Source organism: Anguilla anguilla, chromosome 13, assembly GCF_013347855.1.
Source record: "Anguilla anguilla isolate fAngAng1 chromosome 13, fAngAng1.pri, whole genome shotgun sequence".
NCBI lineage: Eukaryota > Metazoa > Chordata > Actinopteri > Anguilliformes > Anguillidae > Anguilla > Anguilla anguilla.
Window position 1 is genome coordinate 38,874,803 of NC_049213.1, and position 24,496 is coordinate 38,899,298.

At 43.0% G+C, this 24,496-nt stretch overlaps 1 protein-coding gene across 2 annotated transcripts; it reads left to right on the forward strand.

Annotated features, from left to right (window-relative positions):
• Positions 1-229: 229 nt before the first annotated feature.
• LOC118211653 (beta-nerve growth factor-like) lies at positions 230-23,471 on the forward strand. 2 transcript variants are annotated; one of them, XM_035389023.1, is made up of 3 exons: positions 230-454; positions 18,519-18,664; positions 22,366-23,471. In XM_035389023.1, the coding sequence occupies exon 3, from the start codon at positions 22,377-22,379 to the stop codon at positions 23,334-23,336; it is 960 nt and encodes a 319-aa protein (XP_035244914.1). In that variant the 5' UTR covers positions 230-454; positions 18,519-18,664; positions 22,366-22,376; the 3' UTR covers positions 23,337-23,471. The 2 variants fall into 2 exon arrangements, with proteins under 2 accessions (XP_035244914.1, XP_035244915.1); XM_035389024.1 differs by lacking the exons at positions 230-454; positions 18,519-18,664 and adding an exon at positions 20,846-20,911.
• Positions 23,472-24,496: the final 1,025 nt, after the last annotated feature.

Genomic DNA, 24,496 nt, shown 5'->3' on the forward strand with positions numbered 1-24,496 from the left:
GTGCGGCATGTACACACAAGTGAATCACCCGCTCGCCATGCCGACGAGCGCCGATAAAGGGCCAGCGCAAAGCGGGGTGAGCGCGGCTAGCCGTGAGCTCTCGGCTCAGGAGAGGGAGCGTTGTTCTGGAGGCGGGGAGGGCGGGCGGACACTAGGACCTGGGGGACGCAGGGAGACACAGAGAGAGAGAGAGAGGGAGAGAGAGAGAGAGAGACCGCTCAGACTAACTTTCAGAGCAATCAATTTCCCAAAGACTGGAAGGGCTTGTGGAGCAGGAGTGAATAAGAAAAAGGGACCTGGCTTTTACAACTTTTTTTGTGCAACAACAAAAAAAAATTAAATAAATAAATAAAATTAAAATAACAACCTGTGGACTATCGTGTGAGGGGGAATATTCCTCAGGCTGTTGGGACTTCTCACCTGCGAGGAGCGGAGGACCAGAGGCGCAGCACAGGTAAGAGAGCTCGTTAATCCTTAAAACGTGCAGTCTGAGAGGGAGAGGAGAAGGTCCTCGGGTCTTGCCACTTGCTATCATAACACCTGCGCTCGATGGGCTGTTGTGAACACAGAGAGAAACTCTTTTTTTCCCCTTCTTATCGTTAAGACATTAAAGATTCTGCTCTGCGGAGGGAGCTCTAAATGGTCACATAATGAAATAAAAGTGTAGTCACCAGGTTTAAAGCCCTGTGGAGATGTACAGTGTGGCCCCACTCGCTAAATGGCTAATGAGTGATTTCCACAAGTGTAAAAACAGCCCTTTGTCTGCAACTGACTGCGAGAGTAAGTTTGGGGGCGGGGGGGGCTTCGGACTTTAATAGGAAAATGCACATAGCTCTGCTCCCCAGAGCCAACAGAGAACCCCACAAACTTCCCCCTTCAAAGGGGAACCAGGCTCATCGCGTTACAGTCGCTCAAAGCCCGTTCCCACTCTGGGCCACAGAGCACTGCTCTGAACCCTGTGCACACAACCGCTCCAGTTATTCAACTGGTGGCCCCACACACACACACGGAGAAGGCATCCAGTGCCTGGCACAGTTATCTGTCATCTGGAGTAACTGGTAGTCGCACACACACACACACACACACACACAGAAAAGATCTAGAGCCTGGCATAGTTATCTGTCATCTGGAGTAACTGGTAGTCGCACACACACACACACACACACAGAAAAGATCCAGAGCCTGGCATAGTTATTTGTCATCTGGAGTAACTGGTAGTCACACACACACACACACACACAGAAAAGATCCAGTGCCTGGCATAGTTATCTGTCATCTTTAGTAGCTGCTGGTCCCATACATATTCAAAAGTCATCCAGTGACTGTAAAGTTATCTGTAATCTGGAGTAACTGGTAGTTGCACACACAAACAGAAAGCGTCCAGTGACTGGCATATTTATCTGTCATCTGGAGTAGAGGGTGAGGCAGGGACTTTGTGCACATGACAGGTGGAGTGTTCACTTGATGCACTGACCATTTTTTAAAAATCAAGGCAAAAAATTACAGTTTTATGGTTTTTTCGATCGATTTGTGGAACCGGCGACTAAAGCGGTAAAATTGAATACCTGGCAGAGAGCTGACGTCTGACAGGAACTGCTTTTCCCAGAAGCCTTGATTTGAGAGGAAGGAATCTAACAGAACCTCTCTGGGCGTGTTGTCTGAACAAATCTAAAATTTGAAGCACAATAGACTCTTTTAATGCAGGTAGGAATATCTACCCCCCCCCCCCCCCCACCCCACCTCTCCCTCCTCCAACCATGTTCAAACTTCTCTAAAACATGTCTTGCTAATTACAGACGGCAATAAAGACACCCACCCTCCACCCCCCATCCTGCACTCCACCCCACCGCACCCCACCCCACCCCATGCAATGATGTGCGTGATTATTTATGACCTGGATCCAGTTTCCCATTGAGTCTGAATTAAAGCTTTGCCATTGTTGGGGGTCTCTTCTTGCGGGCCGGCATTGTAAAACCGCTCGTGTGCACCCACCCAGGACGGGTAATGAGGCACGCCGTGAGTGAGGGAGGGGCGACACTGCACCCCTACGCTTCACAGATGTTACCCCCCCCACCCCACCTGCCCCCGCCACCCTACCCTGTTTACTTCTTTATTCATTTAATTTTTTTCCCATTAATCAAATATTATTTTTATTTTTTAAATCTCACGCTCTGATCGTCTCTTCAGGTGTAAGAAGTGCTGTGTTTGGAGACTACCCCCCCAAACCCCCCCCCCCCCCCCCCTTCCAGCGTGGGGCTCTACTGTGTGCACAAGCCAGCTCATTACATGTGTGTTGACATGGCGTACATACAACTGTAGAGCCGCCAGGAAACAGTTTCAACAGCAAAATACGCTTCTGCTCTCAGACGCTGTAGCTAGACACTGAGACTGTCCAGCTTTGCAAAAGACGACGCTGTTTAGTATATTCTGTGTAATGATAGGCACAGGAAACTTTTTGACATGAAAGATTAGAGCCATTTAAGTAAGAAATGTTTGCAAAGCTCTCAATTTCAAACAATTTAAGGTTTTTGTGGTTTTTGAATTCCCTGCATCTCTTTTTACCAGCAAGGGTCACATTTTGAGGGCATGTCATGAGAAGAAAAAAGTTTCTTTATCTGCCAGTATTTTGGAAGACTTTTTTTTATTATTGTTGTTGTTATTGTTGTGGTTACTGTTGAATGAAAAGTTATGAGTCACTGAAGAAAGGTCCATCCGGACTGTGGGAGTGGAGGTGTGGTATGGAACACCAACCCCCCCCCCCCCCCCCCCCCCCAAATACTTTTATTACAGGACAGCCAAAGCCCCCCAGCCTGTTTCTGACTGATCCAGGGATTACTGTCAGGAGAGTTGGAGGGGGGGCGGAAGGGGGTAAAAAAAAAAGGGAAAATGTTGTAGCCTTCAAGGCAGAAAGATGAAAAGTCTGTTATTTTTTGCTTTGCTGTACATCATTTGATCACAGGTTCTGGGGTGTCATGTTCGTTTCATGACATTTGCCATTTATACATATACACATTTATAACAATTTAAATGTGTATTAAGCCAAAAAGTAGGCTTTCTCCATCACCTTGTGAAATCTTAAAGGTTAAGGGAAAGGGCTCTTAACTGTTACATGATTTTCCATTAATAGGTCATTAACTTATTCATTATTCAAATTCCTTAACCCAGTCCTAGACCCATAAGTCCTCAAGCTGTAAAGCCATAGTCTTAAAAGTCGTAAAAAATAACTTCTATTTATCAGGATTTTTATAGTTAATTTGTGTGGATGCTCACTGTGGAGGCAGTGCAGCATGTAAATCTGTTTAATTTTCATTGGTTTCAACTTTTTTTTTATGTAAACATTTTCAAAGTATTTACTTTCTTGTCTTTCTTTGGTAAAAAAAAAAGGTGTTCAGTGACACATGTACAGATAAGAGAGAGTTTGGTAAATTTTTGTGAATGGGTTCATGGGTAAATGGGATTGGGTTTATGAGTAAGTGTTTGGGATTTGGTTTATGTGTTAGTGTTCAGTAAGTGTTTGGGATTGTGTTTATTGGTTAGTGTTCAGTAAGTGTTTGGGATTGGGTTTGTGGGTGAGTGTTCAGTAAGTGTTTGGGCTTGGGTTTATAGGTGAGTATTCAGTAAGTGTTTGGGATTGGGTTTATGGGTAAGTGTTTGGAATTGGGTTTATGGGTAAGTGTTTGGAATTTGGTTTATAGGTGAGTGTTCAATAAGTGTTTGGGATTTGGTTTATGTGTTAGTGTTCAGTAAGTGTTTGGGATTGGGTTTAACAAGTTAGTGTTCAGTAAATGTTTGGGATTGGGTTTATGGGTGAGTCTTCAGTAGGTGTTTGGGATTGGGTTTATGGGTGAGTGTTTGGGATTGGGTTTATGTGTTAGTGCTCAGTAAGTGTTTGGAATTGGGTTAATGAGTCAGTGTTCAGTAAGTGTTTGGGATTGGGTTTATGGGTGAGTGTTCAATAAGTTTTTGGGATTTGGTTTATGTGTTAGTGTTCAGTAAGTGTTTGGGATTGGGTTAATGAGTTAGTGTTCAGTAAGTGTTTGGGATTGGGTTTATGGGTGAGTGTTCAGTAGGTGTTTGGGATTGGGTTTATGTGTTAGTGCTCAGTAAGTGTTTGAGATTGGGTTAATGAGTTGGTGTTCAGTGTTTGGGATTGGGTTTATGGGTGAGTGTTCAGTAAGTGTTTGGGACTGAGTTTATGGGTGAGTGTTCAGTAAGTGTTTGGGACTGAGTTTATGGGTGAGTGTTCAGTAAGTGTTTGGGATTGCAACATGGTGGACCCGGGGTTCATCCTCCACACACCCTTGACTTCTCCCTGCTCTCTAAAGCTCATCTTCCCCCGTGCTCGTGTCCCTGAGCGTGTGTACGTGTGTCCGTCGCCCGACAGCACGCTGCGTTGGCGGCGTTTAGCGCTGCTCTGTTCTCAACCAGCTGCTTCTGTTCACACGAGTCCAGTGACTGTGTGGCCTAAACCGCTGGACCCATTTGTATAAGAAGGGAGGATTCCACTCCACATTTGGCAAAATCATTTCTCCAGGAATTCAGGAGAAGACAGAGAGCCCTCTTGATTTTAAGTGGCGGCCCAGACAAATATATATTTCCGACATACTGGAAATCTTACACTGCCACAAAAAAAGATTTACATTTCAGAACTCAAGTGGTTAACAGTGAAATATTTCACCAAGTTCAGAAGTGTTTCTTACCGGCAAAGAGGAAAAAAGCATTCTGGGAAAATCAACATTCCATGGAATGCTGTCACTGGAACTAAAATTCCACAATATTTGCACAGAAATTACACTAACTACCATACAAGCCAAGACAGTAAAGCTGTCATTTTAGAATTACATTAATTAATTAATTTAATTTAATTAATTTAAAAAATAAGCTAAGTATATCTTCCATGTGCCCATTTTATCTGAAGTTGGCGTCAATAGATGGATTTTATGATTTGCTCAAAGAGTTTATATTGTACCTCGGTGAGAGTTTTAATGCATGTTTTTATGCGTTTTAGTGTGTTTTTACGTGTTTTAGTGCATTTTTATGTGTTTTAGTGTGTTTTATGCAATACCAATTTTGTTTAGCCCTATAAAATAATGAATTACTTCATGGTCCTTCTCTAAATGGCTTGCACATTATTTAATCTTGAAATTTGAATGCAAAGGTGCTATATTGCGTTGAGCCCTCTATGGTATAATTTTCTCATTTTTATATTTTTTCACTGCAAAAGAAAAAAAAAAACATTTTCTGAATTTTTTGAGATGTCATTTTGCTTCTCCTATCCCAACTTTTATCCTTGCCTGGCATTTATACAACACTTGTACTTCATGAGTCATAATCTACTGACTCTGTTACCCTGTTCTTCTGTTTCCCTGTTGAGTTTCAGTAAATCATCTGTTTGACTGATTTACAGTCTCAGTGCGAACCTTTGGATCAAACGTACTCCCACACTGCTTTTGTGTGCTGGGACAGAGCCAGTGCTATATCAATCACTCCAGAATTTCAGTGCATTTCAGAATGTGGACTAATAATCATAAAAAATGCAGGCTAATGCATATTTATTTATTGTCATTAGTTGCACCTCCAGAAATCTGGTTCTATTGACTTTGTATATTGCTGCCAGGACAATATTCCTGGCCTAAACAAAATACCATGTATTTAAATTTTTTATATATACATATTAGATTTATATTAGATATCAGATTAGATAAGGCCTCTTTAAAATGTTATTTTATTTTATTTATCTATTTATTCATTCATCCATTACGATTCCAATAAAGCAAAAAGGATAATCATTCTGGTTGCAGTTTCATATTCAGTAACAGTGCTACCTTGAAGAATAACTACAATTGAGAAAGGGGGGGAGGCAAACTCCATGTGAAACTCCATGTTTTTTTGCAAACATTTTTAAAAGATTCGAGAAATGGTACAGGATATTTTCATTTCATTCTATGTTCTGCTATCTTCTAGCAGCTGCTTAGTCCGAGAAAATTGGGGGGGAAAAAGCATAAAGAATTGGACCCATACGGAATGCAAAATACAATAGAAAAAATGGCCAGGCAATGAAGATCATTCATCCAACATTATCCTCGGAAATTTGGCTTCAACAGGTGATAGTCTCCTTAAGGGAAGAGATAGAAGCTTAAGACAGGCTGAAGAAAACTACAATAAACCTCTTAGGATCATTCCATTGAGTTTGGATTATCCAGAGGCAAGTGGACGAAACTTCACGGCCTCCTCCTTCAGGGCCTGGGGGACTTGGAGGGATTTTTTAAAGACTTAATTCTGCGATCTCTTTTAAGGAGCTGGCCCGCAGGCTTGTGGGACAGCAGGGGGACATTTCGAAGTCTCGGCTAATCTGCACCTCCCCTGGGTTGACCTGTAATGTAAGAAGGGGGACCAGGATCACTGGAGAGAGCATCACGGGTCAGCGAACAGGCAAAGCTGCCAAACATCACAAAGCCATTCGGGGCGATGACCCTCCGTGGGGGTGAAAGTGACGGACTGCGCAGCCTCGTTGGAATGCACCCGACACACAACTAACGGGAGATTTTATCTACGCTCGTCTTCCTCGTCTTTCACCGAACTGTGCAAGTCCTCCTATTATGGAGGCGTCTGATTGAGCGCTTGTGTCCGATACCTTTTAAGATAAAATTCTGCCCGCCGTCCCAGACTCATCAAAGTGGCAGTTTACTGAGGAGCGCTTTTCCTTTTATTTGGTTTTTTACTAGAACTTTGTGTGAACACTGCAGTAAGACTGCACTTTATATGGTAACAGCCGTAGGAGTACCCACACGTTTTGTGAACTCTGACCTCTCCCAGAATTCCCTTGCGAAGGATGTGCATTCGACTTCCACCCCATATCTTTGCTGTGTTGTCTTCATAGCAACAAAGCCACTTTATCGCAATGCCAAATGAAACAATTCCTATTCGGGAAAACTGAGGCTGAAACCAGTGCTCAAAACCTAGTACATACAGTCTGAGCAATTGCAATACTGCTGGGCAGTGCTCCTGGTGAGGCAGCCTGTTGCATGTGTCTCAGGCAGTCTAGCAGTCACACGCTCTCGCACCAAGGAGAGAAAAGAGAGAGAAAGAGAATGTTAAGTGAGCGTGCAGTGTCTAGCGGTCATCAGCTAAACCCTCCAAGTCAAAACAAGTGTTAAATAATAGCTAGCCAAAGAGACAATACTAGGCCCACCTGGACGGCTAGATTCCCGGAATGCCCCACAGGTATATCCAATGGCAGCTGCCTTTGAAGTGTCTTTCCTCTGAACAAAATATTTAAGGTATCTGGGTCTGTAACCACGTTTCTTTTTTTCTCCAGCCGTTGCCTACTGACCCTGGGATCACTTGTAACTGAACTAAGTGAACCGTATCTTAGGTCCAGCACCACCCTGCAATATTTCAGTATTAAATAAAGTTCCAGCTACAGCTGGCACAGAGCATTGGACTTCTGATTTCATGCTCTCGTTATAAACAAGATGTTTTTAAACTGGCGTAGTTTCTGCTGTGCACTGGCAACTAGCCCGGCTGAACCTGGACTGAATGGAAGAACTTCTTGTCACTGAGCCCAAATGGCTGCTAGCATCTGCACATTGCAAACCGCGCATGCCATCGTGGTGATCTGTCATCTTTTATCTGCGAATATTCAATATTCTGGTGTGATTTTGAACCACTTAATTGAATTCCATTCCTCAGTCTTCTATGCTTCAACGTTAACCACCATTTTTAATGCCATGAATGTCTGAAGATGAGTTGGTGTGAAATTTTCAACCAGGAATGGACACACACACGCACATTATGGTTCAATCCTAGAGGACCCCACACTTGGTCCCTGGGGGACCCACTTTTTGTTACAACCAACCTCTTGATCAATTAAAATTATTCAAAATCGACAGTAGTCGCCAAAAAAATTGAAAACTAATTTTCCCTAAACTTAATTTAACACAAGGCAGATTTGGACTTGTTGTGATTTGCTTTGTGTCTGAACTCATCCATTTACCACAAATGCTTAAGTCTCAGTGACCAGGTTTCCTCCCAGTCAGCAATTAGAATTAGGTGGTGCAGTGGGTAGCACTGCCGCCTCACAGCAAGTCGGTCAGGGATTCGAATCTGGGCCTTTCTGTATGCGTGTTCTCCTCGTGTCTGTGTGGGTGCTCCAGTTTCCTCACACAGTCCAAAGACATGAAGGTAGGCTAATTGGAGACTCTAAATTCCCGTAGTGAATGGTGGCCTGCGATAGATTGGCAGCCTGTCCAGAGTGTATTCCTGCCTCTTGCCCAATGCATGCTGGGATAAGCTCCCACAAACCCCCCATGACCCTGCCCAGGTATAGATAATGGACGATGGATGGATGATTTCACCTGCTGGTCTATTATTGAACCAATAAAAATGTGACCTTTTTACACAGGAGCCATTTCTCAGAAAGAATACTACAGAGAATGAAAGTATGAGAAATTATATCTGACTAATTGAATATGAATGTGTCACATTCCACTGGAATATGAATTGGAAACATTTAGGATCTCTCTTCATAGTGTGCATAGCCATTTCTGACATAATGTGGTCTAAAGGCCAGCTGGCATTAGTAAAATGTCTAGTTAACATCACTTAGAAGCTTAATGCAATTCAGAGGCCGCAGTAATGATTGGAATAAAAACCAGCAAACACAGTGGGTCCACAGGACCAAAGTTTGGAACTCTCATCCTATTTTTACAAACTCAGTCCAGATGAATCCTTAGACTCAAAGTGTGATGAAGCATTGCTGTCACTCCTAAGTAAATGTAAAACGTGCCTGGTTTCCTCAAGTCTCCTAAGTTAACATCCTTTTCGGTACCGCAGCAATTCATTCACGTTCCAAGAAAAGACCCGTATCTGTAATCGCAACACTAACAAAGCAAACAGTGTTTCTTTCAAATATTTTTTGTTTAATTATGAAATTATCCAGAACATTTTTTTTTTTTTACAGTTGCCAGAAAGTATATGAACCTCGCAGTGACCCAAAGGGATTAGGGTGTCACGGCTAATGAATTGGCTTTACTGGTTTAAGCACATTTCAAGATCTCTGTGCCTTTCATATGAGCGGGACGTATGGTGCTTCTCAAGCGATCCCTGCGCGAAGCAAGGTGAGCAACGGGGAAAAGGGGAAATGGCAGGGCGGAGACGTTGTATATCACCGCCGTACGTCAGGCGTGTGGAAAGGTAATCACCTTTGAAGTCCTGCAGTCAGAATTTAAGAGGCTCCGCGAGGCCACGGATCCAGTTTCCATATTTAAAGGAGACAAAGAAAGTTGTATACTGTACTTCAGGATGTAGCATAAATCTGCACATCTGCTGAGATGATTACCTGCTGCTGCTTACAGGCGGGCTGCGCTAAACGCAAAAGCGTGGTTTGCGTGCTCGCCGGAGTAAAAGTGTGCTTTTCGATCAACGCGTCAGCCGCGAATGTGACGCTGGTCATTTTGAATTAGAAATTCTTAAGCAACGTCACTGACCGGTAACGGCTGGTTATATAATGGCAAACTAGATCAATGGGCAAAAATCAGCATAATCCGATTGGCTCTGTACTTGAAATTGATCTGCAGAATGCACTGCACCAAATGTTTGCATAATGACAGATAGCCTGTCATTATGCAAAGATATGTTCAGAATGGGCTATAGCCTAATAAGACTACTTTATTCTGAGGGGTAAATAGAACATACTGCAAGAATGGCCTCTGTCAAAGCAAAAAGTTGCATGACGTACATCCTGTCCAGGTGTGCACACGTTCAAAAGCCCTCACATACAAGCATTAATTCACAGCACATGCACAAGTTAATTTAATTTCCATTGTTTCCAGCATATTTTCCTGTTGACACTAGCCAGTATTAGGCACGCTGATCACGACACGCACGTGAACATCATTTTCTGTGGTGACGGTAATAAGAAAAATACAGAGAAGTTATTTGAATAAATAATCAGCTTGAAAACATGGCTAACCACCTACATGCCATTAGACTTCTGGAAAGGTTTCCAGGGGGAAAAATACTTGTTTGAAGGCAATCAATAAAAAAATAGCATCTGGAGTTGGTTAAAAGGTTGGTCAAACCTGACTTCCTCCACCGCATCTCAATATGGCAAGAAAAACGCATTGTATAGTGATGTGGCACGAAATTAATCAGAAAGGGTTGTTTTTTATTTGATTAAACTGCTTATGCCTTAACTAATGCATAAGACTGAATCCTGCCCATTGTCTTAATTACGCATAACGAATGTCTGCGTGTCTACAGCTGGTTACCTTATAATTAGTTCTTGACTTAAATTTACTCAGAAAGGCGGAAGGCTTGTAGCCTTCATTTTTTCAACACATATTAAAAACAAGGGGCCCAAAGGAAAGCCTGTACTGCGCAATACTAATCGCATACCCCTGCAGGGCATGTTCACAAATGCTTAGCGCACTTACGTTCTCTTTAGTTTTGGCTTCTCACAGAATTACATCAGGTGACTTGAGTTTTTGGGTATGCGCGTAATTTCCAAAACCTGCTCCGGGCATTTAAAAATATCAAAATCGCCGCGTGGCTACAGACACGATGCTGTGCCACGTTGCTGAATGAGAAAGCGCGGTTCACCGATCAGTCACATTAAGGAATTGGTTGGAGAGCTTTCCACGCTGCGTCAGATGAATACCCAATGGCTGCTGTTTGCGATATTTTGCAACGTATCTAGGCCAGACAGGGCCGCGCAACATCTTGAATGGAAACAATTAAAGGTGAGCCATTCAGCTCCTTCCCTTCCCTCCCCCCCTACCCCACCCCCAGCCAGCGGTTTTGTTTATGCGCGCGCTGTCATCGTCCTGACAGCTCTTCCGCGGCGTTGTGACGTTGTGTATGGATTCCGCTCCAACTTTTTACTGCGCAGTGCGTGCATGCCAGGCGCGGTTCTTTTACCGGTGAATTTCGACTCGCTCTCGTTAAACATTAGCGGGGTACGGTTTTACAGCGTTTTGCAGTTAAAGTTTAAACACGAGTTTATTGTGTTTATGCACGGTATTTACAGCACAGTGAGTTAATGGTAGAACCTTCTCTCTTAGGTGTTTACTTAAGCAATTTATGGGACTTTGTCGTTATGCTTTACTGTTCTTGCCTGTGGTTTTATAGCTTTCTGTAGTTTCTTCTTTTTATTTTTTTTCGAACCTGAAGATACAAACAAAATTATTAAAATTCTTTCTATAGTCACCTCTGACTGATGCTATGTATTGTACTGCATACCGTTGGTTAGAGCAATTTTGATTTTAAGTAAGTGCACTCCCATAAACATCGGGTAGTTAGCAGCAATACACCTCTTTATTTGTCTTTTTCCCCCCTGTTTCCTGCATTGGTATGGGGGTATGTGCCTAAACTTTGGAACACCTACCAATCCAATGCATTTGGAATAAATGCAGAATAAGGGTAATCATAATGTCTTAGGAACACAAAGAAACAATAATAATCATCATCATCACTTGAGCTGTAATCATAATCAACATCATCATATCAGTAACAGGCCTGTGTATGATATGGCTAAGTGATTCCCCGAGCTGTGATTAGCGGTGCCTGGTCAGAGTGAACCCTGGACTCAGGTCCTACTCCAGCACACCTCTCTCATGCCAACATGACCCCCCCCCCCCACCTTTAAGTGTTAGTCATATTATCTCCGCACTGATGATTCAATAGCTGCCCAATTAGAGTAATGAGGCTTTTGCCTGAACTTGCTGAAAACAGACACGTTGTCAGGTGGAAAAAAGAAAAGAAAATTCACCCTTTAATTGCACGCAGTGACGTTTATTTAAAAGCCCAGCTGTAGTGATTGCCAAAGGAAATAATAAAAAAAAAAAAAAAAAAAAAAGTCACTTTTTTTTTCTCTCTCTCTCATCTGAAAGGTCCTGTTGGAGCTTGTATGAATATACTGTTCAAACAGTTTGGCTAATTTCATTCAGGGTAATTTCATCTGCCCTATTTAAGACTGGAGGCTGGGGATGTGGGGTGCAGGCTGACTCTTGGGCGGCATGCGGATGTTCCCCGTGCGGATGGGGGTTCGATCCCCTGCCAGGGCACTTGCAGATATGTATTTACACCCCAAATGTGCATCCGAATTATGGTTCCCTTAGTCTCTGTGTGTAGGGGAATATAGTCTCTGTATAGTGGGAAATAGTCTCTGTAGAAAGGAAAATTGTCTCTGTATAGTGGGAAATAGTCTGTGTAGAAAGGAAAATAGTCTCTGCATAGTGGGAAATAGTCTTTGTAGAGATGAAAATAGTCTCTGTATAGTGGGAAGTGGTCTTTGTAGAGATGAAAATGGTCTCTATACAGTGGGAAATAGTCTTTGCATACTGCTGTAAGCACACTACTCTGAGCTTGCTCCATGTTAGATGGCAGGTCCCATATACAGTGACTGGCATTGCTTGGTGGAATCTGACTCTGAATGACAGTACGGGACATGCTTCGTATGGCACGTAGCTGACTATAGCTTTACCATGGGCTTAATTGTGAAATATAATGAAATGGTGCAGGCACGAAAATAGTCAAGTATGATCGTCTCTTCATATTCCAAGGCCAAGTCCCCTAACCCCATTATCTGAGCCTGAATGTTATTGCTATCCCCAAACCTCACACCACTATTCCTTCTAGCTCGACCCATAAACCCGCCAAAAAAACCTCACACCACTTCCCGCAGGGCCTGCATATAAATGCAGAAGCTGTGTGTACAGTAATTGCTTCCCAGTCACACCACTCTCGCTTGTGGTAACACAGTAATCACATTGCGTGCAGACCTGCGTAAAAATATTGTCCAGCTGCTATAATGTAACAGATTGTGTTGCGCCAGCTCATTAGCCCTGGGGGCGGGGGGGGGGGGGGGGGGGGGTGCCTGTCTGTTGTCCATTTGGGAGTAAGACAGGCGGTACACATGCACGTGTGCGCAGTCAGACACAGTGGCTCAGTGTACAGCTCACCACCGTGGCTTTCCCATCAGTCTTTCTGTCAGCCAAGGCTTATTAACCCTTTGAAAAACTAGGTTTTTTTTTCTTTTCTTCAAAATTCTAGGTGGTCAGTGTTCTGGAACCCCATCGCTTAAAGTTACCAGTGGTGATTGTTACATCAGCATTAGAATGTTCCGTTAAGAGCGTTCTAATCACATATTTGTGATCTCACATCGTGAAGGGTTAACACAAGCACATCTGCTTACTGGGTACACCTTGGCTGACACACAAGGCCAAGGACGTGGAAGATCCTGCAGTGAACCCGACACAGGTTGCTTTCTGTACAAAAACATTTTCACGCTGACTTTCATATTATAATGCTAATTTATAATTTTGCATACAGTGTGAAACATTTTCAGTACGTTCAACAAGTTTTAAACAGAGTCAGGCGCAGATACGTGTTCAAAACTTGGGGACGAAACAGCTTGCAGTGTGAGCGCCTTTGTAAAATGCGATGTGGCAGCGTGTAAAAGAAAACCCGACAGCGGTTGCCGGCGTGAACACTCTATGCAGTCTTTTAAGGCCACATCCGTCCCTGGGCCACACAGTTCAGGTTTAAATGCTGAGTGTGATTTATGTTGGAGCTCTTTGGGGCCACAAGAATATTTTTGTTTAGGGCCCCCATCACATATTAATGAGGGGAAGTAAAGAATAAACAGGCCAATAGGGTAGCAATGCTGATCGGTGCCAGTGGCATGCACGCATGTTTAGGATATTACCTGTAAGGTGAAAAAAACTGGGATTATCATTCATTCATTTCTGTTCGTGTATCTAAAATTTAAACATCCTTTATCTGGGTCCAAATTATTTCATGTGATGTTTGTTGCAAATTTACCCTGGCGTCATGAAACATCTCCAAAATGGATGATGTTCCATAATGTGTTTGGTGTTTACTTCTGTTGAGTGAGCTCACTAAATGTTAAAATCACATTGCAATGGCCGTGGAATTTCTTGAAACCAGGTATAAATCTATATTTTTCATCTGAGACTTTCCATAAGTAGATTTACAACCGTGGTGTCCAAACAGAATGTACAGAAGACAGCGCAGAACAGATCTTCTGGGAGGGAGAGGCAGAACTAGTATTAAGACTCTGGATCCTGCTCCTCGTCAAGTCAACGTTAAAAAATGTCCTTCAGGAAGCGTGGATTTACCACGGAATCCCCGAGTGAAGTGGCTAAATCCAAAAAAATAAATAATATCTGCCCCTCAAGGCATTTTAGCTCAGGTAAATTTATGACGGGACACACTGAAGCAACGTGCGGGTTTGAACCCTTCCTGTGTTAGCCCAGCAGCGGGGCTGCATTCCTGGAAGAGTCACCTTCGATAAGGGGTTACTGCCCTGATTGTGCTGCAAAAATATAGCACTTTGGCACGTTATTTTTCACAACATTGGCTCATTAAAGGCTTAGTACTGATAACACAGTTAGTATTTTGAGATAATATCAAAGTGGGCTCCTAATCTCTGTGTAAAACAGGAAAGGCAACACTCTTTCAGTAGTAACAGGCTAAATTCCACATTAATAACAATCATATTTATTATTATTATTATTATTATTATTATTATTATTATTATGATTGATAAGAATAAGAAGAAGCAGAAGAAGAAGAAATGTATTTGTGTTTGTTTTCCACCTTTTTATATACAGTATATATCTGCATTTTTATGTGGATTACGGATCATTTTTTACAGAGATGAAAATGCTTTATTGTATAAAAACACTGTATTGCAGAACAGAACATTCTGTATGGTAAAAGCATTGAATCATAATAAATGGGATTTCAAATAGTGAAATAGAAATAGAAATTAAGTAAAATTAAATGATTTGACTAAAGAGCAACTAAAAGGTTGCAGGTGAGACTGACCTGCCATTTTGTTGTTAATTTACCGTGTATGTGCATAACACAGCTCTGTGAACATTTTCTCGTGCTTCATAAATACAAAGTTTACAAAATGTTCTGGAATAGTCATTTATTTAATACTATTTAATACCTTATTTAATACTAACAACATTGCACAGAGCTTGGATATTTATTTATTCAGAAATTTGTGGCTATTCAGAGCTTCCTGTTTGATTATTTCTATTCCTCTCGTGAAATGTCTCTGTTCATTCATATTTCTCTCTTAACTGCTCAATGTTCTGTTAGAGTGAGGGGTGGAGCCTGCACTGGCCAATCAGGAGCACTGAACATGTTTTTTGTTTTTTTAGCACAACCAAATTTGAGATTTTTTTTGTATTAGGAGGTTTTGCGACCAGGACACCAGGAACAAAAGTAAGATCTCAAGCAAAAAACCAAAACAAATCTTCAATATGGATTCCCTCCAAAATCTTCCTCTAGCCTTTGCTTTTGCTCACTGCTCTGCCCTCAAGTGGCCAAACGGTGATCCTGCAACACACGCGCGCGCGCACACACACACACACACACACACACACACAGACACTGGCAAGTCTGTAAGAGAATCAGCAGGTTTTCTTTGCCCCCCTATAGAGCAGCTTCATGTGAAGCTGTGAAATGTGCTTAATACTGTAGCTGACTCACACGGTCTTCAGTTCACGGATTCCCCAGCACTCTTCTTGGGAAGAATCTTGGGATGCAAGCCCATGACCATCCAATCACAAGCCTTTGTGATTATGACATCACAGATCTGTAGTGGCCAGTGACTGAAGCTGCTGCAGGTTGCCACCCCCTGCTGAACACACACGTACAGGTTACACTGCACTGCTGCACACCAATGCAGCAACAGAACGGCACGTGACTGCAGCAACATATTCACCAATGCAGAAACAGTACTACATGCAAATGCGGCATCATCTTCACAAATGCAGCAACAGACCTTCATGCAAATGCAGTAAAATCTTCTCAAATGCAGCAACAGAACTGCGCACAAGTTTATTACAAGACATTATGTAATCCCTAGTTTCTGTTACAACTTTAAAAAGTAAAAAAAACAACAACTAATCTTTAAAAAGTTCACACATACTTCACAGATTTGTTTTTTCTTCAAATACAGGGCTGTTTTAAGTTTCAGCAGCATATGAACTTGCCCTACAAACAGTTTTGCCCCTTTCTTCTACAAGCGAGCATGCTAGCTCAATTTATTTTTCCTGGTTCAAATTAAGCAACATCCATTTCACAAGAGGAATCTTGGGGGTTGGGGGTGGTGGTGAAAACAATTGGAAATTGCACATCTGAAACGACTATTGTCTGGCCCGACTTTCATGTCTTGAGAACTGATCCATGAAAGTACCCCACAGGAAAATATAAATAATATAATAATTTCTTTCTTTTCTTAATTTTATTATTATGAAGTGAAAAATGCGCTGTTGAAACACAGGGTGCACCTCCTGGATGAACTCAGATCCTCATTTTAACTCAGGACATGTGTGGATAGATGAGCTGGACCCACTCACCATTGTTATAAGTACTTCTAAGAGCTACTCCTGAGGACTGTGTTCTGTGCTCCTATCATTGCTTTCCTTGGGTGCATTTAAAAACTATAAACAGTATCCATTGTGGAATCTGGATGCAGCATAAAGCGATTGAGATTCCACTCAATAATTTCTTGCAGCCTAAAGAGAGACATCAACGCAGATCCGATTGGAGATTTCCCAGCTGTGCTCAGAGGTCACGCGTGGGAAATCCAGGGCACTTCTGCGACTTGACAGGTGGTCTCGGACGACACGGCAAAGACAAATCTCTTCCAGTCACGTGACGCGTAATCACAAGAGAAGTCGTAGGTCTGTGGGGTGTTTCTGACAACTGCTAACATGCTGATATTTACATCTGGAATAGTAACTTATTGGCCAGCAGGATTTTCGTGTCCCCACGGTAGAAAAGAAGAAAATGTTTATATGGCCCAACTACCATTTTAGGAGTTTTAGAGAGGCAGAAATGCATGCCGCTTAGAAGAAAATAATGGAATATTAGGACTTTTATACGGAATATCTGTCCGGTAAAAAGGCCATTGCTCTGTGTGTGCTTGAACTGGACTGAAACCCCATTGAATCTTCCCAAAGTATTGCTTTATGAATGCACCCTGTAAACTAACTGAAATTGTCAGGCTGTCAAAAGCTGAGATCAAACTGGATGACTGTGGTGATCCTGAGAGATATCATGATCACTGAGGCCTATATTAATTTTTTTTTTTAAAGACAGGTATGATTATTAGAGTGACACCAACATCAAACATTAGACTAATCTCTACTGAAACCGGTGTATTTCTCAGTGCGGAGTACGTGACGGTGCTACGCAGTTCACCTGAGGTGACCTTCGGCTGTCAGTGTTTTTGGAAAGAGCCTCTGTACGGGACTAAGCAGGACATGCACACCCCCTCTGCAGGAGCGGGAGGAACGTGTTTCGGACCTGAGTTACCTCCTCTGGCCCAGATGGACCCCTGCGGGGCGACTCTTTGACAGTTAAGGAGACACAGAGCTGCAGACGTGTCAGAGAGGGACTGTGCATCTGACATCCTCTAGTGTGTGAGAAAATTGCGTTGGCCACTGACCTGAATGGGAAAAAATGGCCAAAGCAGCCATGTTTGTCAAAAGCAAAGCAGATTTCAACACTTTGTCCTCCTTTTCTGGATTTGGGGTTCCCAATGAAAACAAACATAGGAAAGTGATTTTTCTTTGGTGATTAGGAAGTGTCTGAAGCTTCAATTTGCTGTTGCAGAGAAAGTAGTATTAACTTATGAAAAAAAAAATGTTTGGTGGAATGTAGACAAAAATCCCAGGGACAAATTTTTTTTAACTTTTTTTTTAAAAATCACACAGACTCCAGTGGACATCTGAATTCTTTTTCCTTGTTTGTTGTAAGAGAAAGTTTTTAAAAATGTGTCGTCTGTGTGGTGATTTCAGGTCTCTCGCCTGCATTTCATGTAAATTTAATTAATTAATTTAAATTTTCATTTAAGTGAAAGTTGTTAATGCAATAAATTATCACTTGAGACTGGAAATTATATTCAAATCACAAGAAAAAAATTGGTCAAACTGAAACTATTCCTGTGGGAAAATGATGAGTTGAAAATTACAGTCGGAGTTAATGACTCAGACATGATACATTTTGTTTGTATAGTTTTTATTTTATTTAAAGAGAAACTGCTTAACTGCTTTCTTTGTTCCCAGCAGCCTTGCAGGTTTGTAGGAGCTTAATTATGCGATGCTGGGAAATGTAGTGTCTTATCTCATGTGCTTGCGGTTTCATTATGCGGACTGGGCTGTCCCGTTGGGCTTCAGGGTCTGCCGGAGTATTGCTGGAGTTTTTATTCTTCAGCTGAATCATTCAGGAAGGACATTAATTCATCTGGAGTGAATTAAATGCTAATTGAAAGATGACTGCAATTTTCCCCTAATATCCCATGTGTTTGTGTGTGTGCGTGTGATTGTGTGTGCCTGCGTGTGTATATGTGTGTGTTTGTGTGCGCGTGCATCCATGTGTGCGTGCGGGTGTGTGTGTATATATGTGTGTATGTGTGTGTGTGTGTGTGTGTGTGTGTGTGTATATGGGTGTGTGTGTGTGTTCTCTCACAGGGGGCAGCAGTGTGTGAGGGGGGCCAGGTGGCAGAAGTGTGTGAGGGGGGCAGTCCCAATGGCAGGTGCTTGGGACGTGGGCTGCTCTGGACAGTTTCTCTAGGAGCCCAACAGGGGGCATCACTTCACCTGGAGGCATTCCACAGGTAAGCGAGGCAGGTGTTGAGCTGTAATATATCTTATTTATTTATTTCTGGGTAGGAGCAGCTTGCTCATCCTTTAATCACTGGAACAGGCAGGCAGTGCACACTTATGACAGGACTGCCAGATCCATATAACGGCCAGTGGATCTGTGCAGCGTCAACTGTAAAGCGATGGCCATGAATAATGTGTTTTTTTATGTCTGAGGATCGATCAGGTATTGCAATGCAAAAGGCAGATCCTACAGAATCAGCTGCTAGCCTTGCTGCTAACATCTTCACAACGGCCCTTATTCACAAAGCCTTTCTAAAATTATTGTTACTTTGTTCCTACCAAGAACCAATATGGGATTCATGACACATGTGCAGACCTTTGTTTTTGTGCGTATCCCAGGTGTATGAGATGATGAGTACTGACTGTCTGAAAATTTTATGCGCAATCCCGTTCACAGGAAATAGCCACGAACAAGTACGGGTTAAGAAAAAAACGTATGAATGCAGAAATGTACTTGGAAACGTTCCTGCACGCAGTTTACGATCAAATGCGATCGTGCAGATTTGGTGAATGAGGCCCAGTGTTCTTTGTTTAGTATAGTTCCATCGTGGTGGACGTCTGCTTATGTCTTCCCGTTTGTTGGATAACAAACAAAATAGAAAATCTAGATTTTTTAGGTGTTAAGAGGCTCACATCGTCCCTTTTCTCGGTCAAAGGGTCCGTTCGCCGTGCTTATCATCGTTAGCAGAGACAAACGCATCTCCTTTCCAACCGAAAGAAATGAGCCCAATCCAGAAGTCGTGTTTGTTTAGTTCATCATCATCATTTACAATAAGGATCGTTTTTGTGTACTTTACACTGCAATAAACCGCAGCTCGTGTGTGATCTGATAGCAGAAACAGACAGAAGAGCGAAAGGGCAGAGAGAGAGGCTTCCTCTCGGCGCAGTCATTCAGACACCTGGGCGAACGAGGAAAACACAGCTGGATCACATACAGCGCGCTGGCGATGATGCGATGCTTTCCCCCACGGGATTCACGTACAGTACACGTACGGAAAACGACATCTCCAGGCAACCGTAGAGAGCTCCGAGCCTATGGTCTCATCGCCAAGGCCTTCCCATAATGCTCTGCTTTCGGCCTGTTCTGTCATTGCCCTGTCCGTCATTCAGAAACAAAATTAAAACGGACACTTTGCAGTGGACACAGATTTTTTTCTGTTCGTATTTTGTGCTTTTTTATGCACAAACTTTTTTTTTTTGGGGGGGGGGGTACATTAGGGTGCTCAATGTCCTTGATTTCTTTGTTTTGGGACCAAAACTATTAGTTTGGCGGTATTATAATTAGCATAGTATTACAATTGTACTGCCTGCCCAACCCCTGTCCTCTATTTTTAAATCCAATGTATGGTCACCCTATTTGAAAGAAAGGACAACTAACTGTGGTGAAATAATGAGAAATAAATGCACACACACAACAAATCACATATATGGTCAATTTTGAATTTGAATGAGAATTGCTGATTAATACCAATTCGGTCCTTAAAGGAACTGAATATGGTGACAGGATTTGATACATTTTTATTGTTTAATCACAGAATATCAGATTTCAAGGGCAGATGTAGAATTTTAATGTAAAGTAAAGGAAATTGAATTGCTTTAAGTTCAGTTGAGACTAAAAGATTCAAATGCTTTAACACTGCCTTCAGTGAAATGGTGTCGTGTGCTGTCAATCTTTGGATTTGCTGCCAGGCGTTAAGTGCTTGTTCATGGCCTACCTGAAAATAGGGATTCTAATTGATAGCTCCTCTCTAATTAGCTTGTACACCTGTGGTGAGGCTGCGGAGTTTGGTATAAGACTCTCATCAGTATATAACTCCATTTCACTGATGAAGGTGATATACCTCATTTTAACTGGAATTGTTGAGTGTGGACCTTTCCAGAATTTAATTAACTGAATTTTTTTGTTTCCTTAACCAAATTGCAGATAGATTGCAATCTATTTATATTTAAAATATATACTACTTTTGCTGCCATGCGTTAAGTGCTTGTTCATGGCCTACTTGCAATTAGAGGATCTGATTGGTAGATCCCCACTAATTAGCCTGTACACCTGTGGCAATGCTGTAGAGTCAGGGATATAAGACTGCCATCAACATATAACACCTTTTCACTAATGAGGGAAGGCAGCATGCTGAAACTTTAACTTTTAGCTGAAGTTCAACTCAACTAAAACTATTGAGTGCAGATCTTTCCTAAATGTAGTTACTGAATCCTTTATATTTAAGGATTGTTTTTTTTGTTGTTGTTTGCACTAAGAGCTAAAGAGTATGCATCTATATTTAAGATGCATTAAAAAATATTTAAATATTTTTTCCTAAATGCACACCATTCAGTGTATTTTTCAGAAATTCTGTAGTTTACTCATTTGTAAAAATACATGTGTATCTATTCTATATTTCATTTCCATTTTAATAAATATTTGGGGAAAAAATACATTTTCCCAGATCGCATTATTTAATAAATCACTGAAGAAAAACAATTGATTATGGACTATTTTCACAAAACTCAGTCACCTAAGGTTGTATTTGAAATGATTTCAGCACAAATAAGATCTAAAAATGGTTGCGAAGGAAATATGGTTGATGTAGACCATACGAGGCTAAGGCTACTTTATGCACAATGTTTTGATTGAACAAGTACACAGAATGCTGACAAAATAATTTGGTGTTATTTTCGGTTTACCTTATGACATGGAATATAAGAATAAGCAAAATGTGTGCTTATGACCCTTTTGAAATTCTTTGTTCATCCAAGCAAATTCCTGACCTATATTTTCTCTTTGAACAACCTGAGATGTGATTTTTAAAATTGTCATTATTTCTGAGATCGATGATCTGACAGCACATAATTACAAGCTGTATGTATGTTTGCATGTGGTGTATAAACAGAATTATGACACAAAATTTAAATTGTCTGCTAGAGCAAAGCAGTCGACCACATTTTGATTTATGAGCCATCTTGCTGGAAAAAAACCTTTGAGAAATATTCTCTTGGAATGAAGCCTAATTGACCACATAATAGATGGTTACCAGCTGCCATGTGCTGTCAACCGTGGACTTGATCAGTCAGTAATCAATTTTGCTGTCCATGGCACAGCGATACGTTTGGCTCAAATAAGAGTCACTGGTGAAATATGATTGGCCCAAATAAGAGTCTCTGATGAAATATGATTTGTGAAGTATGGCATCCATGCCACTGTCACTTCAACAGCATCTCAAACCAGTGCGTAAAGTTTTAAAATACTGGGGGGAAATTCCATAGCAAAAGAGCAAAAAACTCCTGGTGTCCCTGTAAAGGGCCTTACACTCAGAAACATAGTATTAAATGTGAAGTTCATCAGGGGCATGGTTTGCAGGGACTGTTTTCTCCATTAATGCAGACATATTCACTGCCTGGGGTCCTTGCTGTGTACAGGAAACGGTTTCTGTTTTTTCCCCCTGCACCAGAGGGGGAAACTCCAGGGGTCAGAAAGTAAAAGTCCTGCCATGTGTTTCTTCCACCCAGCAGGTTTCACTCATTAGTTCTACCTCCTGGCAGAGTTAATAAATCCAGGTGATTGGAACAAAATACTGGGGAGGACTTTTACTTTCTGGACCTGGATTTTGCATCCCCCTCCCTTGCTCTGCTCTGACTTCCTGTGTTTTGTGGACAGGAAGCGAGCTGATGAGGTCGACCACGCTGGGACTGCTCTTCCTGTTCAGTGTTCGAGCGGTCTTCAACATGGGAGGGGGGGTCCAGGGTGGGGGGGCCAGCCGCCAACGCCGCGCCCAGTCCGGCTTGGGAGGGGGCCGAGGCACCCCATCGGGAGGCGGGACCCCCCACAGCACGACCAACCTCTCTGTTTCGACGACGGACCCCGAACTCCTCGCGGGGAAACTCCAATCAGCGCACGGCACTGCTGCTAAACTTCATAACGCAGCCTCAAGCTCCAGCTCAACTCTTCACCCGAAACTCTTCCCCAAACCCCCCACGTCTGTCCCCGCTCCGCATCCGAATCCCCCCGACGCGAGCCCCTTCTCGAACCCGGCAGCGGGCCCGGAACTTTCCGACGAGCCGCTGAGGAACGTTCCTGGCGCTAACCCCAAACTCTTCGTGGAGTCTCCGGACGGCATCCCCACCGTGGACCCCAAACTCTTCAACAAGCGGCGCTACCGCTCGCCCCGGGTGCTCTTCAGCGCCCACCCGCCCGACGCGGAGGGGGGCGGGGCCAGGGTGAGGCGGCGCGCCGCTCAGCCCCGCCACCGGGGGGTGTACTCCGTCTGCGACAGCGTCAGCAACTGGGTGGGCAACAAGACCACGGCCATCGACATCACGGGCAACGAGGTGACGGTACTGCCGGACGTGCGCGTCAACAACATCGTGAAGAAGCAGTACTTCTTCGAGACCACGTGCCACGCGATGCGCGGCGGGGGCGGGGGAGGGGGCGGGGGCGGGGGCGGGCGGGCAGGGGCGGGGGCGGGCAGCTGCCTGGGCATCGACAGCCGCCACTGGAACTCGTACTGCACAAACACGCACACCTTCGTGCTCGCCATGACCTCCTTCAAGAGCCTGGTGGCCTGGCGGCTGGTGCGCATCAACGCCGCCTGCGTCTGCGTGCTCAGCCGCAAGTCCTGGAGGCAGTGACCCCCGCACCGTGCCAACAGCGCCCCCTGCTGCCCCCCGCTGAACCTGCAGCCTGATCATCTAAACACCAGCCAGACATTCACCACCACACACACACATGCGCACACATACGCATATATATACATACACACACACAAACACACTCTCTCACACGCGCACACACACACACACATGCACACATACACATATATGCATACACACATATGCACATGCACCTACACGCACACACACACACACACACACACATACACACATGCACATGCACCTACACGCACACACATGCACATATGCACACACACACACACACACACCATTCTTCACTCTGTAAATTATTGTTTAAGTTATGAAAACTGCATGTTATGTTATATATATATATATATATGAAGCATTTATTGTTGTGCTGCTGTTAACATTGTTATTTATTAAACACTTCAATAGACGGCCAGAGCACAGATGTGCTTTCTGAGTGGAGTTACCGTCTGTCGTCTGTACACGCTGTACCAAGGAGGCTGTTCTCACAACGTAATCTTCAGCACGATATTTCTCGCAAAGCAAAGAGCAGAGTAGATCCCAGCCACACTGAGCAGCTCTATGACCCGGTCGCCATGGCGATAACCTTTGAACTGCACGTGTCAAAGGTCAGGTGTATTTGTGGTCAGCAGCTGTGAGGTCACAGCTCATAATAGCCAAATTGCCCAAGCTCTGTCATTGTCATCGCAGGGACGGGTTATAAGGTCCAGTCCCTTCTGCCTTGAAGGAGCAATCCTGTCTGTAACCTCCAACCCAAAGGTCACAGTTCATAGCAGCTCAGAACGCTGCTTCCTTCATCTTATTTAGCGTATATGTCAGCCCATATCTGTCCCAAATCCGGTGCTTGAAATTAACACAGTTTTCAAATGGCTGGAACTTGCTAGAAATCAACCTGACATTCAATAATCAATGTACTGAAGATGACTGAATATCCTGTTCCTCTGCAGTTGAACACAGAGGCAGCTTTGAAGTTGTTCGTTAAAATGTTTTTGTCTTCATCTAAAATTAATTCTTGTGTCGTTTTGCACCCGGATGCCGTTGATCCTCTGTAGGTTTTGTGTTCTGATGTCATTGAGCGTGTCAGAAAAGCACCGCTCCAAGCTATTTTCGGTTTAAAAATTTTTTTTTTA

Excerpts from the sequence above, each read along its gene's own strand:
- LOC118211653 (XM_035389023.1), top strand. The coding sequence starts at position 22,377 with ATGAGGTCGACCACGCTGGGACTGCTCTTCCTGTTCAGTGTTCGAGCG.